General features: G+C 41.6%; 1 protein-coding gene across 6 annotated transcripts in view; it reads left to right on the top strand.

The window, feature by feature from the left end:
• The window catches only part of LOC133607808 (glutamate receptor 4), a 549,530-nt gene that overhangs the window by 407,494 nt on the left and 117,075 nt on the right, over positions 1-24,961 (top strand). For 3 of the 6 annotated variants that reach the window (XM_072913769.1, XM_072913768.1, XM_061962779.2), the window contains 3 exons: positions 2,882-3,073; positions 11,607-11,711; positions 17,184-17,294. In XM_072913769.1, coding sequence (XP_072769870.1) covers positions 2,882-3,073; positions 11,607-11,711; positions 17,184-17,294 — 408 coding nt within the window. The remainder of the gene's footprint in view (positions 1-2,881; positions 3,074-11,606; positions 11,712-17,183; positions 17,295-24,961) is intronic. The other 3 variants (XM_061962781.2, XM_061962780.2, XM_072913770.1) reach the window with 1 other exon arrangement.

Below are 24,961 nucleotides of genomic sequence, written 5' to 3'. Positions count from 1 at the left end.
ACATGATATAAGTGTCTATATTAGCTATATTAGACTACTATCAAAATGACTTTAAAAGTCTTATATAAGTGTTATAATGAAGCCAACACATGATGTAAGTGTCTATATTAGCTATATTAACCTACTATCAAAATGACTTTAAAAGTTTTATATAAGTCTTATAATGAAGGCAACACATGATATAAGTGTCTATATTAGTTATATTAGACTACTATCAAAATTACTTTAAAAGTCTTATATAAGTGATATAATGAAGGCAACACATGATAAAAGTGTCTATGTTAGCTCTATTAGACTACTATCAAAATGACTATGTGTCGCAGGCTGACACAAATCTTCGTTGACAGAAATGTTGAAATGTAATATTTATTTTACACATTTTTACAACATTGGAAAACATTAGTAAAATGCAGGCTTCCCAGGGGGTGAGATATTGTATCTCCTCTAAATTACTAACTTAGAATGGCCAAAGGTATACAGGTAAAAGCCAGTAAATTAGAATATTTTGAAAAACTTGATTTATTTCAGTAATTGCATTCAAAAGGTGTAACTTGTACATTATATTTATTCATTGCACACAGACTGATGCATTCAAATGTTTATTTCATTTAATTTTGATGATTTGAAGTGGCAACAAATGAAAATCCAAAATTCCGTGTGTCACAAAATTAGAATATTACTTAAGGCTAATACAAAAAAGGGATTTTTAGAAATGTTGGCCAACTGAAAAGTATGAAAATGAAAAATATGAGCATGTACAATACTCAATACTTGGTTGGAGCTCCTTTTGCCTCAATTACTGCGTTAATGCGGCGTGGCATGGAGTCGATGAGTTTCTGGCACTGCTCAGGTGTTATGAGAGCCCAGGTTGCTCTGATAGTGGCCTTCAACTCTTCTGCGTTTTTGGGTCTGGCATTCTGCATCTTCCTTTTCACAATACCCCACAGATTTTCTATGGGGCTAAGGTCAGGGGAGTTGGCGGGCCAATTTAGAACAGAAATACCATGGTCCGTAAACCAGGCACGGGTAGATTTTGCGCTGTGTGCAGGCGCCAAGTCCTGTTGGAACTTGAAATCTCCATCTCCATAGAGCAGGTCAGCAGCAGGAAGCATGAAGTGCTCTATAACTTGCTGGTAGACGGCTGCGTTGACCCTGGATCTCAGGAAACAGAGTGGACCGACACCAGCAGATGACATGGCACCCCAAACCATCACCCAACCATGCAAATTTTGCATTTCCTTTGGAAATCGAGGTCCCAGAGTCTGGAGGAAGACAGGAGAGGCACAGGATCCACGTTGCCTGAAGTCTAGTGTAAAGTTTCCACCATCAGGGATGGTTTGGGGTGCCATGTCATCTGCTGGTGTCGGTCCACTCTGTTTCCTGAGATCCAGGGTCAACGCAGCCGTCTACCAGCAAGTTTTAGAGCACTTCATGCTTCCTGCTGCTGACCTGCTCTATGGAGATGGAGATTTCAAGTTCCAACAGGACTTGGCGCCTGCACACAGCGCAAAATCTACCCGTGCCTGGTTTACGGACTATGGTATTTCTGTTCTAAATTGGCCCGCCAACTCCCCTGACCTTAGCCCCATAGAAAATCTGTGGGGTATTGTGAAAAGGAAGATGCAGAATGCCAGACCCAAAAACGCAGAAGAGTTGAAGGCCACTATCAGAGCAACCTGGGCTCTCATAACACCTGAGCAGTGCCAGAAACTCATCGACTCCATGCCACGCCGCATTAACGCAGTAATTGAGGCAAAAGGAGCTCCAACCAAGTATTGAGTATTGTACATGCTCATATTTTTCATTTTCATACTTTTCAGTTGGCCAACATTTCTAAAAATCCCTTTTTTGTATTAGCCTTAAGTAATATTCTAATTTTGTGACACACGGAATTTTGGATTTTCATTTGTTGCCACTTCAAATCATCAAAATTAAATGAAATAAACATTTGAATGCATCAGTCTGTGTGCAATGAATAAATATAATGTACAAGTTACACCTTTTGAATGCAATTACTGAAATAAATCAAGTTTTTCCAAAATATTCTAATTTACTGGCTTTTACCTGTAGATGTGTGTCCAAGTTAAAGGAAACGGCAGGATGTCTTCTTTGAATGGATTTATTACAATCTTTGCAAGCTGTGTTACGTTTGCTGTGGTCTGGAACAACATGGCACACAAACAACTATCAGAAATGCAGCCAATATTACATACAGATAATGTGCCAGGAGACATGCAAATATAAATTAAATACACAGAGGGCATAAGTAAAGGAAATTAAATGAGCTCAAATATACCTACAAGTGAGGGATAATGATGCAATATGTACATACAGCTAGCCTAAATAGCATGTTAGCATTGATTAGCTTACAGTCATGCAGTGACCAAATATGTCTGATTAGCACTCCACACAAGTCAATAACATCAACAATGCTCGTCTTTGTGCATTCACGCACAGCATAAAACATTTGGTGGACAAAATGAGACAAAGAAGGAGCGGCATAAAATATGTCTTTCTCGGGCATCGTTGAAGAAAGTTATACATGTAAACAAACAACGGTGAGTTCAAGGACCGCCAAAATTAGTAGGACAAAACAGCGCTCGCCAAATACTCTCATCAGAGAATCATGTTTAATATCAACAGTGGGATTTCTAACAATTAGGGAGGTTTGTGTCATGTTGTCCTACAGAAACCCTATTAAAACACAATTATATTTATATTTAATATCATTTATTTTTGAGAGCCGCAGGTTGCAGACCCCCGGGTTAGATCAAGGATGTGATTGATTGATGGATGGCGCTGCTCAATTTGCTCAATCTACTGGTGTATAGAGTGTGACCAAAGAAACATACTGTACGTTCTTTAATTTCTGTTCCCTCAGGCATTCTCTCCATCTGTCTTCCAGTATACGTCGGCGTTGACCTACGACGGGGTGATGGTGATGGCCGAGGCCTTCAGGAACCTGCGCAGGCAGAAGGTGGACATTTCCCGAAGGGGGAACGCCGGCGACTGCCTGGCCAACCCCGCTGCCCCCTGGAACCAAGGCATCGACATGGAGCGTACTCTCAAACAGGTGAGACTGGGTTTGTGTACTCGGTACTTCCACTTGGAAGGTCTCAAATACTGCATATTATTATAGTGTTTTTTACCATGACAGTGTGAATGTGTTTTTATTTAGCCCCACTGGCAACACGCCATGTTGTATGTCTGCAGCTTTAACGCCAACGAGCTGTGTTCTTGTGTACTTGGTCTACTTTCCGCATGTAGACTGTAAATTAATGTGGGGCCGATTCATCTCGCTACAGTCTGGCACCAGGCTTTTTTAAAGATGTGTAGCAAAGCCTGGTTTTTTTTTGTTTTTTTTACAAAGTTGTCACCTTTCAAGTGGTGGGTGGAAACATGGGGTGGACTCACCTAAATACAGGTAAAAGCCAGTAAATTAGAATATTTTGAAAAACTTGATTTATTTCAGTAATTGCATTCAAAAGGTGTAACTTGTACATTATATTTATTCATTGCACACAGACTGATGCATTCAAATGTTTATTTCATTTAATTTTGATGATTTGAAGTGGCAACAAATGAAAATCCAAAATTCCGTGTGTCACAAAATTAGAATATTACTTAAGGCTAATACAAAAAAGGGATTTTTAGAAATGTTGGCCAACTGAAAAGTATGAAAATGAAAAATATGAGCATGTACAATACTCAATACTTGGTTGGAGCTCCTTTTGCCTCAATTACTGCATTAATGCGGCGTGGCATGGAGTCGATGAGTTTCTGGCATTGCTCAGGTGTTATGAGAGCCCAGGTTGCTCTGATAGTGGCCTTCAACTCTTCTGCGTTTTTGGGTCTGGCATTCTGCATCTTCCTTTTCACAATACCCCACAGATTTTCTATGGGGCTAAGGTCAGGGGAGTTGGCGGGCCAATTTAGAACAGAAATACCATGGTCCGTAAACCAGGCACGGGTAGATTTTGCGCTGTGTGCAGGCGCCAAGTCCTGTTGGAACTTGAAATCTCCATCTCCATAGAGCAGGTCAGCAGCAGGAAGCATGAAGTGCTCTAAAACTTGCTGGTAGACGGCTGCGTTGACCTTGGATCTCAGGAAACAGAGTGGACCGACACCAGCAGATGACATGGCACCCCAAACCATCACTGATGGTGGAAACTTTACACTAGACTTCAGGCAACGTGGATCCTGTGCCTCTCCTGTCTTCCTCCAGACTCTGGGACCTCGATTTCCAAAGGAAATGCAAAATTTGCATGGTTGGGTGATGGTTTGGGGTGCCATGTCATCTGCTGGTGTCGGTCCACTCTGTTTCCTGAGATCCGGGGTCAACGCAGCCGTCTACCAGCAAGTTTTAGAGCACTTCATGCTTCCTGCTGCTGACCTGCTCTATGGAGATGGAGATTTCAAGTTCCAACAGGACTTGGCGCCTGCACACAGCGCAAAATCTACCCGTGCCTGGTTTACGGACCATGGTATTTCTGTTCTAAATTGGCCCGCCAACTCCCCTGACCTTAGCCCCATAGAAAATCTGTGGGGTATTGTGAAAAGGAAGATGCAGAATGCCAGACCCAAAAACGCAGAAGAGTTGAAGGCCACTATCAGAGCAACCTGGGCTCTCATAACACCTGAGCAGTGGCAGAAACTCATCGACTCCATGCCACGCCGCATTAACGCAGTAATTGAGGCAAAAGGAGCTCCAACCAAGTATTGAGTATTGTACATGCTCATATTTTTCATATTCATACTTTTCAGTTGGCCAACATTTCTAAAAATCCCTTTTTTGTATTAGCCTTAAGTAATATTCAAATTTTGTGACACACGGAATTTTGGATTTTCATTTGTTGCCACTTCAAATCATCAAAATTAAATGAAATAAACATTTGAATGCATCAGTCTGTGTGCAATGAATAAATATAATGTACAAGTTACACCTTTTGAATGCAATTACTGAAATAAATCAAGTTTTTCAAAATATTCTAATTTACTGGCTTTTACCTGTACATCCTGGCACCAGGCTTTTTTTTTTTTAAGATGTGTAGCGAACCCTGGTTGTTGTTTTTTTTGGGTTGTTTTTTTTCCAGAGTTGTCTCCCTTCAAGTGGTGTACAGAAACATGGGGTAGGCTCATCTAACTACAACATGGCAGCAGGCTTTTTTTAAGATGTGTCGCAAAGCCTGCATTATTGTTTTTCAAGGCTGTCCCTCTTCAAGTAGTGGGTGGATACATGTGGCGGACTCATCTTGCTACAGTATGGCACCAGGCTTTTTTAAAGATGTGTAGCAAAGCCTGTGTTTTTTTGTTGTTTTCCCAAAGTTGTCCTTCTTCAAGGACACTTGGAGTGGACTCATCTAACTCCAGCATGGCGTCAGGCTTTTTTTTTTAGAATGTGTAGCGAAGCCTGCTTTTTTTTTTTTTTTTTTTTTTTTTTTTTTTTTTTTCCCTTCTTTTTTTTTTTTTTTTTTAAATAAAGCTGTCCCCCTTAAGTGTTGGTCAGCAACTTGGGGTGGACTCATCCAGCCACTGCTTGGCTCCAGACTTTATTTTAAGATGTGTAGCGAAGCCTGTTTCTTTTTGTTTGTTTGTTTTTTGGGGGGGGGGTTCCCAAAGTTGTCCCCTTTCAAGTAGTGGGCGTCTACGTGGGGGCCGATTAATCTGACTCCAGCATGGCATCAGGCTTTTTTTTAGGATGTGCAACGAAGCCTGCTTTTTTTTTTTTTTTTTTTTTTTTTAAATAAAGCTGTCCCCCTTTAAGTGGTGGTCAGGAACTTGGAGTTGACTCATCCAGCCACTGCTTGCCTCCGGGCTTTATTTTAAGATGTGTAGCGAAGCCGTTTTTTTTGGGGGGGGTAGGGGGGGTTGTTGTTCCCTTTCAAGTAGTGGGTGTATACATGGGGCGGACTCATCTTGCTACAGCATGGGACCAGGCTTTTTTTAAAGATGTGTAGCAAAGCCTGTTTTTTTGGGGGCGGGGGTTCCATAGTTGTCCCCCTTCAAGTAGAGGTCGGACACTTGGAGTGGACTCATCTAACTCCAGCACGGCATCAGGCTTTTTTTTTAGGATGTGTAGCGAAGCCTGCTTTCCCCCCCTCTTTTTTTAAATAAAGCTGTCCCCCTTTAAGTGGTGGTCACAAACTTGGAGTGGACTCATCCAGCCACTGCTTGGCTCCAGGCTTTATTTCAAGATGTGTAGCGAAGCCTGTTTTTTTTTTTTGGGGGGGGTTTTTTTTTTGGGGGGGGGGGTCCCAAAGTTGGCCCCAAAGTTGTCCCCTTTCAAGTTGTGGGTGTATACATGGGGCGGACTCATCTAGCTACAACATGGCATCAGACTTTTTTTTTTTAAAGATGTGTAGCAAAGCCTGCATTATTGTTTTTCAAGGCTATCCCTCTTCAAGTAGTGGGTGGATACATGGGGCGGACTCATCTTGCTACAGCATGGGACCAGGCTTTTTTAAAGATGTGTAGCAAAACCTGTTTTTTGGGGGCGGGGGGGGGGGGGGTTCCAAAGTTGTCCCCCTTCAAGTCGAGGTCGGACACTTGGAGTGGACTCATCTAACTCCAGTACGCCATCAGGCTTTTTTTTTTAGGATGTGTAGCGAAGCCTGCTTTTTCCCCCCTCTTTTTTTAAATAAAGCTGTCCCCCTTTAAGTAGTGGTCACAAAGTTGGAGTGGACTCATCCAGCCACTGCTTGGCTCCAGGCTTTATTTCAAGATGTGTAGCAAAGCCTGTTTTTTGTTAGGTTTTTTTGGGGGAGGGGAGGTTTCCCAAAGTTGTCCCCTTTCAAGTAGTGGGCGTGTATGTGGGGCCGATTCATCTAGCTACAGCATGACATCAAGCTTTTTTAAAGATGTGTAGCAAAGCCTGCATTATTGTTTTTCAAGGCTGTCCCTCTTCAAGTGGTAGGTGTAAACATGGGGCGGACTCATCTTGCTACAGCATGGCACCAGGCTTTTTTAAAGATGCGTAGCAAAGCCTGTTTTGTTTTGTTGTTGTCCCCCTTCAAGGACACTTGGAGTGGACTCATCTAACTCCACCATGGCATCAGGCTTTTTTTTAGGATGTGTAGCGAAGCCTGCTTTTTTTTTTTTTTGCTTTTTTTTTTTTTTTTTTTTTTTTTTAAATAAAGCTGTCCCCCTTTAAGTGTTGGTCAGCAACTTGGAGTGGACTCATCCAGCCACTGCTTGGCTCCAGGCTTTATTTTAAGATGTGTAGTGAAGCCTGTTTTGTTTTTCCCCCCAAAGTTGTCCCCCTTCAAGTAGTGGGCATATACGTGGGGCCGATTCATCTAGCTTTTTTAAGATGTGCAGCGAAGACTGCTTATTTTAATTTCTTTTTTGTCAAAGCTGTCTCAGTTCAATTGGTGGGTTGAAACATTCCCTGGACTCATCTAAATACACCCTTTTTTTTCTTTTTTTAAGATGTGTAGTAAAGCCTGTTTTTTTTTCTTCTTTTTTTTTTTCCCCAAAGTTGTCCCCCTCCAAGTGGTGTACAGAAACATGGAGTGGACTCATCTAACTACAGCATGGCATCAGGCTTTTTTAAGATGTGTAGCAAAGCCCGGTTTGTTTTTGTTGTTTTTTTCCCAAAGTTGTACCCCTTTAAGTGGGGTAAGACACATCTAACTCCAGGCTTTTTTTAGGATGTGTAGCGAAGCCTGCTTTTTTAAATAAAGTTGTCCCCCTTCAAGGACACTTGGAGTGGACTCATCTAACTCCAGCATGGCATCAGACTTTTTTTTTAGGATGTGTAGCAAAGCATCCCTTTTTTTCTTTTTTTTTTTTTTCTTTTTTTTTTTATATAAATAAAGCTGTGCCCCTTTAAGTGGTGGTCAGCAACTTGGAGTGGACTCATCCAGCCACTGCTTGGCTCCAGGCTTTATTTCAAGATGTGTAGCGAAGCCTGTTTCTTTTTGTTTTTTTGGGGGGGAGGGGGTTCCCAAAGTTGTCCCCCTTCAAGTAGTGGGCGTATACGTAGGGGCCGATTCATCTAACTCCAGCATGGCATCAGGCTTTTTTTTAGGATGTGTAGTGAAGCCTGCTTTTTTTTTTTTTCTTCTTTTTTTTTTTTTTTTTATAAAGCTGTCCCCCTTTAAGTGGTTGTCAGGAACTTGGAGTGGACTCATCCAGCCACTGCTTGCCTTCGGGCTTTATTTTAAGATGTGTAGTGAAGCCTTTTTTGGGGGTTTTTTTGGGTTAGGGGGGGTTTCCCAAAGTTGTCCCCTTTCAAGTAGTGGGCGTATACGTGGGGCCGATTCATCCAGCTACAGCACGGCATCAGGCTTTTTTAAAAGATGTGTAGTGAAGCCTGATTCCCCCCTGCCACCCTCTCAAAAGTGGTGCATGTCACATATCAGAGGTGTGGACTCGAGTCACATGACTTGGACTCGAGTCAGACTCGAGTCATGAATTTGATGACTTTAGACTCGACTAGACAAAATGTAAAAAGACTTGCAACTCGACTTAGACTTTAACATCAATGACTTGTGACTTCACTTGGACTTGAGCCTTTTGAATTGACATGACTTGACATGACTTGCTACTTTCCCCAAAACCCAAAGATGAAAAAGTTATTCGGGAGCGCTCCGTATTTTTCATTGTGTACTTGTCTATCAGCGTTGCGTGTGTCAGCTGGTGTGGTCTCAGTACAACAGCCAATCAAATTAGATCTACTTTGTTTTCATCACACAGCATTCATCCAATCAAATTGCAGGACAACCAACGAAGAAGACATGTCCAAACCGCACGCCAGTGAACAAAAAATGATACCTAAAATAATTTTGTTTGGGTATAAAAATTACGAGGTGGTCAACACAAAACGGTTTGCAGTATGCAACACATGCGGTTCGAAAATTACTGATGGAGAGGCAACAACTTCCAACTTCGTCCGGCATTTGAAGTTGCACAAAGAACGGTAAGTTTTGAATGTAAGATAACGTTTATTGGCTAAGTAACGTGACTTTTATTTGCTGTGTAGTTAAATCAGTGAGGCTGTAAACTCACTGCTAACGTTATAACTTTGTTGCAAACACGGGAATCTGTTGCAGTTCACTACCTTATTCATACTTTTTGTTCAGTGATTTTTTTAAGCAGGGTTACGTTAGTCAATATATCACACGTAACGTTAGACGGCGGTCAGCAGCACCGCGTATTTTAGCCACCTAAAAAAAGACACAAATAGTAAAATAAAGGTCAGTTAAAATGTATACTATATTATGAATATGTGTACCGTTTTAGCTAGCTTTCTGACATACTGTTGGTTGTTTACCTCAGTGGTCCCCAACCACCGGGCCGCGGCCCGGTACTGGTCCGTAGATCGATTGGTATCGAGCCGCACAAGAAATATTTTTTTTTTCTTTTTTTAATTAAATCAACATAAAAAACACAAGATACACTTACAAGTAGTGCACCAACCCAAAAAAACTCTCTACCCCTTTTGTTCTGGGCATTGAACATGAAGACTCTTCCTACACTGTTCCGAGTGGTCATGAGAGTCTTGGCAGTGCCTGCCTCCAGTGCTCCAGTGGAGCGAGTTTTCAGCCATGGTGGCATCATACTACGCCCCCATCGTGCACAAATGACTGACAAGACTCTTGGCTAATTTGGTCTTTTGCAAATGCAATGCAGCATAGGGCCCTGACATACAAAAAGTACAACTTTTTTTGTTATGTTCACGTATATGTCATGTTTTTTCAATGTTAACACTTTTGTACAAATAAGTACATTTGCACTTTATTTTTCAATGTGTTTGTTCTGTAAAGGAATGAGTTAATGTTTAAAATGACTGGTTAATAGTGCTATTATAAAGTGCAATGTCAGCACAATTTTCTTTCCTGCAATTTAAAATGCGACATCGGGGGCAGTACCTCTGGATTGGCAGACCGGGGTGGTGGTTCCTCTCTTTAAAAAGGGGAACCGGAGGGTGTGTTCTAACTATCGTGGGATCACACTCCTCAGCCTTCCCGGTAAGGTCTATTCAGGTGTACTGGAGAGGAGGCTACGCCGGATAGTCGAACCTCGGATTCAGGAGGAACAGTGTGGTTTTCGTCCTGGTCGTGGAACTGTGGACCAGCTCTATACTCTCGGCAGGGTCCTTGAGGGTGTATGGGAGTTTGCCCAACCAGTCTACATGTGCTTTGTGGACTTGGAGAAGGCATTCGACCGTGTCCCTCGGGAAGTCCTGTGGGGAGTGCTCAGAGAGTATGGGGTTTCGGACTGTCTGATTGTGGCGGTCCGCTCCCTGTATGATCAGTGTCAGAGCTTGGTTCGCATTGCCGGCAGTAAGTCGGACACGTTTCCGGTGAGGGTTGGACTCCGCCAAGGCTGCCCTTTGTCACCGATTCTGTTCATAACTTTTATGGACAGAATTTCTAGGCGCAGTCAAGGCGTTGAGGGGATCCGGTTTGGTGGCTGCAGGATTAGGTCTCTGCTTTTTGCAGATGATTTGGTCCTGATGGCTTCATCTGGCCAGGATCTTCAGCTCTCACTGGATCGGTTCGCAGCTGAGTGTGAAGCGACTGGGATGAGAATCAGCACCTCCAAGTCCGAGTCCATGGTTCTCGCCCGGAAAAGGGTGGAGTGCCATCTCCGGGTTGGGGAGGAGATCTTGCCCCAAGTGGAGGAGTTCAAGTACCTCGGAGTCTTGTTCACGAGTGAGGGAAGAGTGGATCGTGAGATCGACAGGCGGATCGGTGCGGCGTCTTCAGTAATGCGGACGCTGTATCGATCCGTTGTGGTGAAGAAGGAGCTGAGCCGGAAGGCAAAGCTCTCAATTTACCGGTCGATCTACGTTCCCATGCTCACCTATGGTCATGAGCTTTGGGTTATGACCGAAAGGACAAGATCACGGGTACAAGCGGCCGAAATGAGTTTCCTCCGCCGGGTGGCGGGGCTCTCCCTTAGAGATAGGGTGAGAAGCTCTGTCATCCGGGGGGAGCTTAAAGTAAAGCCGCTGCTCCTCCACATCGAGAGGAGCCAGATGAGGTGGTTCGGGCATCTGGTCAGGATGCCACCCGAGCGCCTCCCTAAGGAGGTGTTTAGGGCATGTCCGACCGGTAGGAGGCCACGAGGAAGACCCAGGACACGTTGGGAAGACTATGTCTCCCGGCTGGCCTGGGAACGCCTCGGGATCCCCCGGGAGGAGCTGGACGAAGTGGCTGGGGAGAGGGAAGTCTGGGCTTCCCTGCTTAGGCTGCTGCCCCCGCGACCCGACTTCGGATAAGCGGAAGAAGATGGATGGATGGATGGATTTAAAATGCACTTGTTTTAATAAATAAATACAGCGTTTGAAAAGCATACACAATCTGTGTTAATATATTAGTCTGTGGTTAAAAGGACTTGAAAGGACTCGAAACTCAAAATGCAGGACTTAGGACTTGACTTGAGACTTTCCAGTCTTGACTTTGGACTTGACTCGGGGCTTGCCTGTCTTGACTCGGGACTTGACTCGGACTTGAGGGCAAAGACTTGAGACTTACTTGTGACTTGCAAAACAATGACTTGGTCCCACCTCTGTCACATATTACTGTTAGAACACCATTAAAACGTCACTTTCGCACAACTTTAATCAATGGTCATTTGTCCTGTGATTTTCTTCTCAGGTGCGGCTGCAGGGACTCACAGGTAATGTCCAGTTTGACCACTATGGCCGCAGGGTCAACTACACGATGGACGTGTTTGAGCTGAAGAATAATGGACCAAGACGGGTAAAAACATCACGCCGCACTTCCTCTTTGTTTGTCCGTCGGCCATCACCATCAGTCAGCGTGCTTAGTGGCTGCGAGCGTGCGGTCCGAGATGTAAATTAAGGACATTCGGGGGAGTGAGGGAGGATGGATGGATGTCAGGATGAAATTGAGAGGAAATAGGCAAAAGAGGGAGAGAGAGAGAGAGAGAGAGCGACGTGGGGGAGCAGATGGAATGAAATAGAGCGCGGTGAAGGTGGGGGAGGGGGGGGGGGGGGGGCGAGGGAGCAGGGAGGAGTCGCCATCAATCAAACGCTGCTTTGGCCTGTCTTCCCTCACACGGTGAAGGTCCCGTTAGGACTCCGTGTGTGTGTGTGTGTGTGTGTGTGTGTGTGTGTGCGTGCGTGTCTGCTTCTACATTTTACATGTTCCTCAATCATCCACGCTGCAGGCGGCGTACAATCACAGATCTTTGTTCTCCACGCCTTCCCGTCGCCGCCGTCCATCCAGCCGACAGCTGCTCGCCCCCGCGCCGCCATCTTAGCCCTCGGAAACCCCTGATGACTCAGTTCATCAGCGTACTTGTTCGACACCCATGTCAAACAAAACGCTGACATTTGCGTCACCTCGGAAAAGGAATCTGCCGTTTTTCGTCAAATAGCGGCCTCCGCTCGAATAGACGCCATAACTCAATTATCCATCGCAAGAAGTACAAGCTTGTGTTCCCCTCAGGGAAGAAGAAAAACAACGCTGCCACTTGAGCTTCACCGGGTGCATCATCCACGCATAAATACATAATTAAATGCCTCATCTCGAATAAACGCCTTCTTTTCCCCTGAAGAAATACATGTTAAATAAATGCCTGCATGCACTCAAATACTAGCTTGTTCTTCTCCTTTGTCAGGAAAAAAAAATAACATGCTCCTTTTCCACTTTTGTAAAAAAATAAAACAGTTGTCTAGTAAACAACATTCTCAAATAGTCTCAAATTGGAGTGGCCTCCACTCCAATAAAAGCCAGCACTCAATTATTTGCTGGGTGGTTCATCAATAGAAAAAAGCCACGCCTCCAATGAATAAATGTTTTAAATAAACTAAATTATATTGTATTTTTTACAGGTGGTCGCTGCTTTAATAGACACTGTGAAATTATTTGCCAAAGTGTGTAATCCACGACACAGATAAATGCCTCACCTCAAATTAAACCCCTTTTTTTCCAGGAAATAACATATTTCTTTTCCACTTTCGTAAAAAAAATAAAATCGTTGTCTAGTAAACAAAAGGACGTTCTCAAATAGTGGCCTCCACTCCAATAAAAGCCATGACTCAATTATTTGCTGGGTGTTTCATCCACAGAAAAAAGCCACGCCTCCAATAAATATATTTCTTTAATAAACTCAATTATATTGTATTTTTTACAGGTGGCCTCTGCTTTAATAGGCACTGTGAAATTATTTGCCAAAGTGTGTAATCCACAACACAGATAAATGCCTCACCTCAAATTAAACCCCTTTTTTTTCCAGGAAATAACATGCTCCTTTTCCACTTTCGTAAAAAATAAAACAGTTGTCTAGTAAACAAAAGGAGGTTCTCAAATAGTGGCCTCCACTCCAATAAAAGCCACGACTCAATTATTGGCTGGGTGTTTCAGCCACAGAAAAAAGCCTCGCTTCCAATAAATATATTTCTTAAATAAACTCAGATATATTGTATTTTTTACAGGTGGCCTCTGCTTTAATAGACACTGTGAAATTATTTGCCAAAGTGTGTAATCCACGACACAGATAAATGCCTCACCTCAAATTCAACACCGTTTTTCCCAGGAAATAACATGCTCCTTTTCCACTTTCGTAAAAAATAAAACAGTTTTCTAGTAAACAAAATGTAATTCTCAAATAGTGGCCTCCACTCCAATAAAAGCCAGGACTCAATTATTTGCTGGGTGTTTCATCCACAGAAAAAAAGCCACACCTCCAATAAATATATTTATTTAAAAACTAAATGATATTGTATTTTTTACAGATGGCCTCTGCTTTAATAGACACTGTAAAATTATTTGCCAAAGTGTGTAATCCATGACACAGATAAATGCCTCACCTCAAATTCAACACCTTTTTTCCCAGAAAATAACATGCTCCTTTTCCACTTTTGTAAAAAAATAAAACAGTTGTCTAGTAAACAACATTCTCAAATAGTCTCAAATTGGAGTGGCCTCCACTCCAATAAAAGCCAGGACTCAATTATTTGCTGGGTGTTTCATCCACAGAAAAAAGCCACGCCTCCAATGAATAAATGTTTTAAATAAACTAAATTATATTGTATTTTTTACAGGTGGTCGCTGCTTTAATAGGCACTGTGAAATTATTTGCCGAAGTGTGTAATCCACGACACAGATAAATGCCTCACCTCAAATTAAACCCCTTTTTTTCCAGGAAATAACATATTTCTTTTCCACTTTCGTAAAAAAAATAAAATCGTTGTCTAGTAAACAAAAGGACGTTCTCACATAGTGGCCTCAACTCCAATAAAAGCCAGGACTCAATTATTTGCTGGGTGTTTCATCCACAGAAAAAAAAAGCCACGCCTCCAATAAATATATTTCTTTAATAAACTCAATTATATTGTATTTTTTACAGGTGGCCACTGCTTTAATAGAAACTGTGAAATTATTTGCCAAAGTGTGTAATCCACGACACAGATAAATGCCTCACCTCAAATTAAACCCCTTTTTTTCCAGGAAATAACACTCTCCTTTTCCACTTTCGTAAAAAATAAAACAGTTGTCTAGTAAACAAAATGTAATTCTCAAATAGTGGCCTCCACTCCAATAAAAGCCAGGACTCAATTATTTGCTGGGTGTTTCATCCACAGAAAAAAAGCCACACCTCCAATAAATATATTTATTTAAAAACTAAATGATATTGTATTTTTTACAGATGGCCTCTGCTTTAATAGACACTGTAAAATTATTTGCCAAAGTGTGTAATCCATGACACAGATAAATGCCTCACCTCAAATTCAACACCTTTTTTCCCAGAAAATAACATGCTCCTTTTCCACTTTTGTAAAAAAATAAAACAGTTGTCTAGTAAACAACATTCTCAAATAGTCTCAAATAGTGGCTCCACTCCAATAAAAGCCAGGACTCAATTATTTGCTGGGTGTTTCATCCACAGAAAAAAGCCACGCCTCCAATGAATAAATGTTTTAAATAAACTAAATTATATTGTATTTTTTACAGGTGGTCGCTGCTTTAATAGGCACTGTGAAATTATTTGCCGAAGTGTGTAATCCACGACACAGATAAATGCCTCACCTCAAATTAAACCCCTTTTTTTCCAGGAAATAACATATTTCTTTTCCACTTTCGTAAAAAAAATAAAATCGTTGTCTAGTAAACAAAAGGACGTTCTCACATAGTGGCCTCAACTCCAATAAAAGCCAGGACTCAATTATTTGCTGGGTGTTTCATCCACAGAAAAAAAAAGCCACGCCTCCAATAAATATATTTCTTTAATAAACTCAATTATATTGTATTTTTTACAGGTGGCCACTGCTTTAATAGAAACTGTGAAATTATTTGCCAAAGTGTGTAATCCACGACACAGATAAATGCCTCACCTCAAATTAAACCCCTTTTTTTCCAGGAAATAACACTCTCCTTTTCCACTTTCGTAAAAAATAAAACAGTTGTCTAGTAAACAAAATGTAATTCTCAAATAGTGGCCTCCACTCCAATAAAAGCCAGGACTCAATTATTTGCTGGGTGTTTCATCCACAGAAAAAAAGCCACACCTCCAATAAATATATTTATTTAAAAACTAAATGATATTGTATTTTTTACAGATGGCCTCTGCTTTAATAGACACTGTAAAATTATTTGCCAAAGTGTGTAATCCATGACACAGATAAATGCCTCACCTCAAATTCAACACCTTTTTTCCCAGAAAATAACATGCTCCTTTTCCACTTTTGTAAAAAAATAAAACAGTTGTCTAGTAAACAACATTCTCAAATAGTCTCAAATAGTGGCTCCACTCCAATAAAAGCCAGGACTCAATTATTTGCTGGGTGTTTCATCCACAGAAAAAAGCCACGCCTCCAATGAATAAATGTTTTAAATAAACTAAATTATATTGTATTTTTTACAGGTGGTCGCTGCTTTAATAGACACTGTGAAATTATTTGCCAAAGTGTGTAATCCATGACACAGATAAATGCCTCACCTCAAATTCAACCCCTTTTTTTCCAGGAAATAACATATTTCTTTTCCACTTTCGTAAAAAAAATAAAATCGTTGTCTAGTAAACAAAAGGACGTTCTCAAATAGTGGCCTCCACTCCAATAAAAGCCATGACTCAATTATTTGCTGGGTGTTTCATCCACAGAAAAAAGCCACGCCTCCAATAAATATATTTCTTAAATAAACTCAATTATATTGTATTTTTTACAGGTGGCCACTGCTTTAATAGGCACTGTGAAATTATTTGCCAAAGTGTGTAATCCACGACACAGATAAATGCCTCACCTCAAATTAAACCCCTTTTTTTCCAGGAAATAACACTCTCCTTTTCCACTTTCGTAAAAAATAAAACAGTTGTCTAGTAAACAAAATGTAATTCTCAAATAGTGGCCTCCACTCCAATAAAAGCCATAACTCAATTATTTGCTGGGTGTTTCAGCCACAGAAAAAAGCCACACCTCCAATAAATATATTTATTTAAAAACTAAACGATATTGTATTTTTTACAGATGGCCTCTGCTTTGATAGACACTGCGAAATTATTTGCCAAAGTGTGTAATCCACGACACAGATAAATGCCTCACCTCAAATTCAACACCTTTTTTTCCAAGAAAAAAAAGAAACAGTTGCAAGTAAAGTGCTGTTATCCTCAAATAGTGGACTCCTCTGTAATTTACATTGTGGCTTAATTATTTTCTCGGTCTCGCCTTAAATTAATGCCTGCTTTTATTCTAAAAGCAACAGTTAGTGAGTAAACTACCACCTCTTTAGTCTCTTCTCGTTTTATCAATACCGCGACTCAATTATTCACCTCTTTAGAAAAATAAATAATGAAACATCTCGATTTAAAAAACGGCCGGTAATAAACGACGATACTATATCACCTCCACTCTAATAGATGCCATTACTCAACGATTTGCCGGGTCTGTTATCTTCCCAATAATAAATAAAGGCTTTCTTTTTCAAATAATTTTCCCGTGGAACACCCAAGTAATTCATTTCAATTGACACTGCCACTCAGTTATTTGCAGAAAAAAAGATTAAAAAAACGCCTTACCTAAATAAAATCATATTTCAAGTCCGTATAAAAAAGAAAGAACGCGTCAAATAGTGACACCCGCTGCTGTAAATGCGTTGTCTCAAATAATGTTGCGCAAATAAAAGCATCGCCCCATTTCTATGTGCAACGACAGACTTGTTCACTACCTTGCTGCTCTCTGCAGTTGTGTCACTGTACCCTTTGCCTCTCAGATCGGCTACTGGAACGACGCCGACAAGCTGGTGCTGATCCAGGACTCGCCGCTCCTCCCCAACGACACGTCCGGCATGGAAAACCGCACGGTGGTGGTGACCACCATCATGGTGAGAGAGCAGCGTGCGATGATGATTATTACTAATATTCATGATGTCGGCATGTTATAGCATTATTATTATTTTACGGAGATTTCCTGAAAACGACACAGGATCGTGAAGCCCGACGAGGATTTAGGAGCTCGGTGAACTTTTTAAACCGGCGTCAGCTGCACTTTTATCCCTCGCCGCCTCTCCTTCTGTAATTTATAGTCGGAGTCTCTTTTTGTATTTCCTCCTGTCGTTGCTTACTGTGAGAGAAAACCACCAAAAATCTGATCTTTAAGGCTGCCTTCACACTTGCTGTTTTAGTACAATAAAAACAAATACTATGCATATATTTGCTATTCATATTATTATTAGTGTTACGTGTACATTTGAACTTTTTCCTCTTACTCCCTTCAGACTAGGCTGCGGGCTAAAAACGAACAAACCTACTGTAGGATGGGGATTCATACGGCCCCATTTGTCGCGGTTTACCTGACACATGAAACGTGACAAATTCTACTGTCGAATGTCTTAAAATGTGTTTCGTGGCAAGAGTCAGTTGCTATGTAGAGTGGCGCTTTCCATCATTTTTAGCAGCATTAAAAAGAATGATTAACCCCACCCCCTCTTCCTCTTACACGAGATCCACCCAGGAATGGGGGCCATTTGAATCCCTTCTCTACTGTACAGGCTGCACGTAATCGGACAGATTCCGTGACATAACCAAAAATGCTCCCTACAATAATCTGCTACTGTACGTTAACTGTACGAGTTTGCTAAAAGCTTCTAAAATAGACTTTTTAAGAGCGTTTACATGTTTTGTCATTTCTGCAGGCTTTTGTAGCTGGCATTTTTAAACACCGCTCGCTGTCTTTAGTGTCGTTCACACTCGGGCTCGGGCGAACCGAACCGCAGCGGAGTTCACTTGCAAGAGAGGGAGTGGTTTGTTTTGGTGCAACTTGACCAGCAAATGCTCCAGAGTTGACTTTTAAAGTAGGGGTGTCCAAAGTGTGGCTCAAGGGTTCATTTCCAATTGGCCCGCGGCGTAAAAAACAACAACAAAAAAAACAGCAAAATGTGGGAAAAATAGATAGATAGATAGATAGATAGTATTATTAGTAGGGGTGTGGGAAAAAATCGATTCGAATTCAAATCGCGATTCTCACGTTGTGTGATTCAGTATCGATTCTCATTTTTTAAAAATCAATTACTTATTTATTTTTTATTTTTTTTCCCATTTTTTTATTTATTTTTTATTTTTAATTTTTGTATTAATCAATCCAACAAAACAATACACAGCAATACATAACAATGCAATCCAATTCCAAAACCAAACCCAGCAACACTCAGAACTGCAATAAACAGAGCAATTGAGAGGAGACACAAAACAAAACAAAAGTAGTGAAACAAAAATGAATATTATCAACAACAGTATCAATATTAGTTACAATTTCAACATAGCAGTGATTAAAAATCCCTCATTGACATTATCATTAGACATTTATAAAAATAAAAATAAATGAACAATAGTGTCACAGTGGCTTACACTTGCATCGCATCTCATAAGCTTGACAACACACTGTGTCCAATATTTTCACAAAGATAAAATAAGTCATATTTTTGGTTCATTTAATAGTTGAAACAAATTGACATTATTGCAATCAGTTGATAAAACATTGTCCTTTACAATTATAAAAGCTTTTTACAAAAATCTACTCCTCTGCTTGCATGTCAGCAGACTGGGGTAGATCCTGCTGAAATCCTATGTATTGAATGAATAGAGAATCCTTTTGAATCGGGAAAATATCGTTTTTGAATCGAGAATCGCGTTGAATCGAAAAAGAAAAAAAAGATTTTGAATTGAATCGTGACCCCAAGAATCGATATTGAATCGAATCGTGGGACACCCAAAGATTCGCAGCCCTAATAAATAGTACTTTATTGATTCCTTCAGGAGAGTTCCCTCAGGAAAATAAAATTTAAAAAAAAGTAGAAAATAAAAAATAAGAAGTAAAAAATAGAACAAAAAGGAACATTTTAGGAGCAAAAGCTGAAATGTTGATAGTACAAATTCCATCCATCCATCCATCTTCTTCCGCTTATCCGAGGTCGGGTCGCGGGGGCAGCAGCCTAAGCAGGGAAGCCCAGACTTCCCTCTCCCCAGCCACTTCGTCCAGCTCCTCCCGGGGGATCCCGAGGCGTTCCCAGGCCAGCCGGGAGACATAGTCTTCCCAACGTGTCCTGGGTCTTCCTCGTGGCCTCCTACCGGTCGGACATGCCCTAAACACCTCCTTAGGGAGGCGCTCGGGTGGCATCCTGACCAGATGCCCGAACCACCTCATCTGGCTCCTCTCGATGTGGAGGAGCAGCGGCTTTACTTTGAGCTCCCCCCGGATGACAGAGCTTCTCACCCTATCTCTAAGGGAGAGCCCCGCCACCCGGCGGAGGAAACTCATTTCGGCCGCTTGTACCCGTGATCTTGTTCTTTCGGTCATAACCCAAAGCTCATGACCATAGGTGAGGATGGGAACGTAGATCGACCGGTAAATTGAGAGCTTTGCCTTCCGGCTCGGCTCCTTCTTCACCACAACGGATCGATACAGCGTCCGCATTACTGAAGACGCCGCACCGATCCGCCTGTCGATCTCACGATCCACTCTTCCCTCACTCGTGAACAAGACTCCGAGGTACTTGAACTCCTCCACTTGGGGCAAGATCTCCTCCCCAACCCGGAGATGGCACTCCACCCTTTTCCGGGCGAGAACCATGGACTCGGACTTGGAGGTGCTGATTTTGATAGTACAAATTGATAACACAAAATTATATGTACAGTGGTACCTCAGTTTTAGTTCGTAATTTGTGTCAAAACTTAAATAATCTGAAAACCGAGGCAATTTTCCCATTTAAAAAAAATATATCAATCCAATTACTGTATATCCCATCGGTCGGCAACCCGCGGCTCCGGAGCCGCATGCGGCTCTTTGATCACTCTGATGCGGCTCAGCAGCTTACTTGCTGAACCCCCCAATTTTCCCGTGAGACTTCCGGATTTCAGTTCCTCTCCTAGAAAACTCCCGTGATTAATATTCACCGATTATCACCCTTACAGCTATAATAAGGGCGTGCCATGCCGGTACAACATTTGGCACCCTCTGTATTAACAGTGCCAGCTCAACACTTGTTATACAATATACATCTTCTGCTTGCACATATACGTGACAGCAATGCATACTTGGTCAACAGCCACACAGGTTACACTGACGGTGGCCATATAAAACAACTTTAACACTCTTACTAATAATGCGCCACACTTTGAACCAAATCAAATCAAATCAAATCAACTTTATTTATAGAGCACATTTAAAATTTACCACAGGGGTAGCCAAAGTGCTGTACAATGAGCAGGTTAAAAGATAAAACGCACAACACAACACAAACAGAACACGATAAAAAATAAATAATTAAAATAGAATTAATAAAAACATAAAAACAGGATCACAGCAGGTGTATTATGGGGCGCCATTGCAGGATGGATATCACTCAGTGTTAAAAGCCATGGAATAAAAGTATGTTTTTAAGAGAGATTTAAAAACAGGAAGAGAGGAGGCTTGTCTAACACTCAGGGGTAGGTCGTTCCAGAGCTTGGGAGCAGCAACGGCGAAAGCTCTGTCACCTCTAAGCTTCAGCCTTGTGTCAGGGACTGTCAACAGCAGCTGATCGGCTGATCTTAAGGATCGGGTGGGGCAGTAAGGCTGAAGGAGGTCGGAGAGATAGGTTGGCGCGAGGTTGTTTAGACATTTAAAAACAAATAAAAGGAGTTTAAAATGTATTCGGTAACGCACAGGGAGCCAGTGAAAAAAAACTTTAACACTCTTACTAATAATGCGCCACACTTTGAACCAAAACCAAACAAGAATGACAAACACATTTCGGGAGAACATCTGCACCTTAACACAACAGAAACACAACAGAACAAACACCCAGAATCCCATGCAGCCCTGATTCTTCCGGGCTACATTATACACCCCTGCTACCACCAAACCCTGCCCCCACCCCAACCCTGTTCCCTCACACATCAACCCCCCCCCCCCCCCCCCCTCTGTGCGTCGGTTGAGGTGGGCGGGGTTTGGTAGCGGGGGTGTATAATGTATCCCGGAAGAGTTAGGGCTACATGGGATTCTGGGTATTTGTCCTGTTGTGTTTATGTTGTGTTACGGTGCAGATGTTCTCCCGAAATGTATTTGTCATTCTTGTTTGGTGTGGGTTCACAGTGTGGCACATTATTAGTAAGAGTGTTAAAGTTTTTTTTTATACCGCCACCGTCAGTGTAACCTGTGTGGTTGTTGATCAAGTATGCCTTGCTGTCACCTACGTGAACAAGCGGAAACCCCATACAACGTGTGGCTGATCAGGCACGCTGTATGCAGTGGGTGCTAAATGCTGTACCATCACGGTACGCATGACGCTGACAAGCGCCAATCGAGTAAAACCCGCGTGCCGCACCAGCTATCAAATTCCATGCAAAGGTGTGGGCAGCGTGTCTGAGACCCCTAGTTTATGAAAGCACAAACCAAAAAAAAAACTTTGTATGCAATGTTATTTCATTTAAAATGTCAAAATATTTTTGCGGCTCCTATTGATTACTATATTTTGTGAAACTGGTCAAAATGGCTCTTTGACTGGTAAAGGTTGCCGAACCCCTGATTTATCCGGACCACAGGGCGCACCGGGGTATTCAGTTCAGTTCCGTTCAATTTCAGTTTATTTCGAACATGCATCCAATGATGCAATGTTCGCACAGGGAGCCAGTGAAAAAAAACTTTAACACTCTTACTAATAATGCGCCACACTGTGAACCAAAACCAAACAAGAATGACAAACACATTTCGGGAGAACATCTGCACCTTAACACAACATAAACACAACAGAACAAACACCCAGAATCCCATGCAGCCCTGACTCTTCCGGGCTACATTATACACCCCTGCTACCACCGAACCCTGCCCCCCCCCAACCCTGTTCCCTCACACATCAACCCAATCCCCCCCCCCCCCCCCCCCCCCCCCCTCTGTGCGTCGGTTGAGGTGGGCGGGGTTTGGTAGCGGGGGTGTATAATGTATCCCGGAAGAGTTAGGGCTACATGGGATTCTGGGTATTTGTCCTGTTGTGTTTATGTTGTGTTACGGTGCAGACCCCTAGTTTATGAAAGCACAAACCAAAAAAAAAACTTTGTATGCAATGTTATTTCATTTAAAATTTCAAAATATTTTTGCGGCTCCTATTGATTACTATATTTTGTGAAACTGGTCAAAATGGCTCTTTGACTGGTAAAGGTTGCCGAACCCCTGATTTATCCGGACCACAGGGCGCACCGGGTATTCAGTTCAGTTCCGTTCAATTTCAGTTTATTTCGAACATGCATACAATGATGCAATGTTCTGCATCACACATTTCCGGTTGTTTCATTATAGCACGTGCAAAAAGGAGTAGGAAGAAGCAGAGCTTATTTAATCCTACCCCTTTTCATACCATAGCAATTGTATCCCATTTCCTTGTTCTCTGTAACAGAACAGTGAACAAATAAATGATACATAAATACTAGAGATGTCCGATATTATCGGCCTGCCAATATTATCGGCCGATAAATGCTTTAAAATGTAATATCGGAAAATATCGGTATTGTTTTTTTTATTATCGGTATCGTTTTTTGTTTTTTTTGTTTGTTTTTTTAATTCAATCAACATAAAAAAACACAAGATACACTTACAATTAGTGCACCAACCCAAAAAACCTTCCTCCCCCATTCACACTCATTCACACAAAAGGGTTGTTTCTTTCTGTTATTAATATTGTGGTTCCTACATTATATATCAATATATATCAATACAGTCTGCAAGGGATACAGTCCGTAAGCACACATGATTCACTGGTTCACTAATAGTACTAACCTTTAACAGTTAATTTTACAAATTTTCATTAATTACTAGTTTCTATGTACCGTATTTTCCGCACCATAAGGCGCCCTGGGTTAAAAGCCGCGCCTTCAATGAACGGCATATTTCAAAACTTTGTCCACCTATAAGCCGCCCGGTGTTGTAAGCCGCATCTAACTGCGCTAAAGGAATGTCAAAAAAACAGTCAGATAGGTCAGTCAAACTTTAATAATATATTAAAAACCAGCGTTCTAACAACTCTGTTCACTCCCAAAATGTACGCAAATGTGCAATCACAAACATACGTATATCAACATGGACAGAGCTGCGTGAAAAAAGCCACCCGGCCTCTTCGCGTAAACTTAAACTTACCTTAACCACTCGCTCATCTTTTCTTCATCCATCCCTTCGAGTTAGCTTTTATGATGACGCCGGCTGGAAAGGTCTCTTTTGGCAAGGTCTTCCTTTTGAATATCACCATGGGTGGAAGTTTCTGGCCATTAGCATGGCAAGCTAGAACCACAGTGAAGGATGACTTCTCATTCCCGGATGGAGAGATTGCGTCTTTTCATGAACCGGATCCCTGACGCTTAGTAGGAGCCATTTTGTGGTCTTTACAGATGTAAACACACAAAGGAAATGAAACGTACGGTGATATCCGCGCGCTTTTTCTTCTTCTACGCGGGCGGGTGGTTGCTTACAGTAGAAGAAGAAGCGCTTCCTGTTCTATGGGGGCGGGTGCTTACCTTGGCGGTTGCTTGCGTAGAAGAAGAAGCGCTTCCTGTTCTACCGGGAAAAAAGATGGCGGCTGTTTACCGAAGTTGCGAGATCGAAACTTTATGAAAATGAATCGTAATATTAATCCATATATAAAGCGCACCGGGTTAAAAGCCGCACTGTCAGCTTTTGAGTAAATTTGTGGTTTTTAGGTGCGGCTAATAGTGCGGAAAATACGGTAACTGTTTTTATATTGTTCTCAAATTAAACCCCTTTTTTTCCAGGAAATAACACTCTCCTTTTCCACTTTCGTAAAAAATAAAACAGTTGTCTAGTAAACAAAATGTAATTCTCAAATAGTGGCCTCCACTCCAATAAAAGCCATAACTCAATTATTTGCTGGGTGTTTCAGCCACAGAAAAAAGCCACACCTCCAATAAATATATTTATTTAAAAACTAAACGATATTGTATTTTTTACAGATGGCCTCTGCTTTGATAGACACTGCGAAATTATTTGCCAAAGTGTGTAATCCACGACACAGATAAATGCCTCACCTCAAATTCAACACCTTTTTTTCCAAGAAAAAAAAGAAACAGTTGCAAGTAAAGTGCTGTTATCCTCAAATAGTGGACTCCTCTGTAATTTACATTGTGGCTTAATTATTTTCTCGGTCTCGCCTTAAATTAATGCCTGCTTTTATTCTAAAAGCAACAGTTAGTGAGTAAACTACCACCTCTTTAGTCTCTTCTCGTTTTATCAATACCGCGACTCAATTATTCACCTCTTTAGAAAAATAAATAATGAAACATCTCGATTTAAAAAACGGCTGGTAATAAACGACGATACTATATCACCTCCACTCTAATAGATGCCATTACTCAACGATTTGCCGGGTCTGTTATCTTCCCAATAATAAATAAAGGCTTTCTTTTTCAAGTAATTTTCCCGTAGAACACCCAAGTAATTCATTTCAATTGACACTGCCACTCAGTTATTTGCAGAAAAAAAGATTAAAAAAACGCCTTACCTAAATAAAAT

This window comes from Nerophis lumbriciformis, linkage group LG09, assembly GCF_033978685.3.
Source record: "Nerophis lumbriciformis linkage group LG09, RoL_Nlum_v2.1, whole genome shotgun sequence".
In the NCBI taxonomy this organism is placed as follows: Eukaryota; Metazoa; Chordata; class Actinopteri; order Syngnathiformes; family Syngnathidae; genus Nerophis; species Nerophis lumbriciformis.
This window is presented reverse-complemented; position numbering and strand designations above follow the sequence as displayed.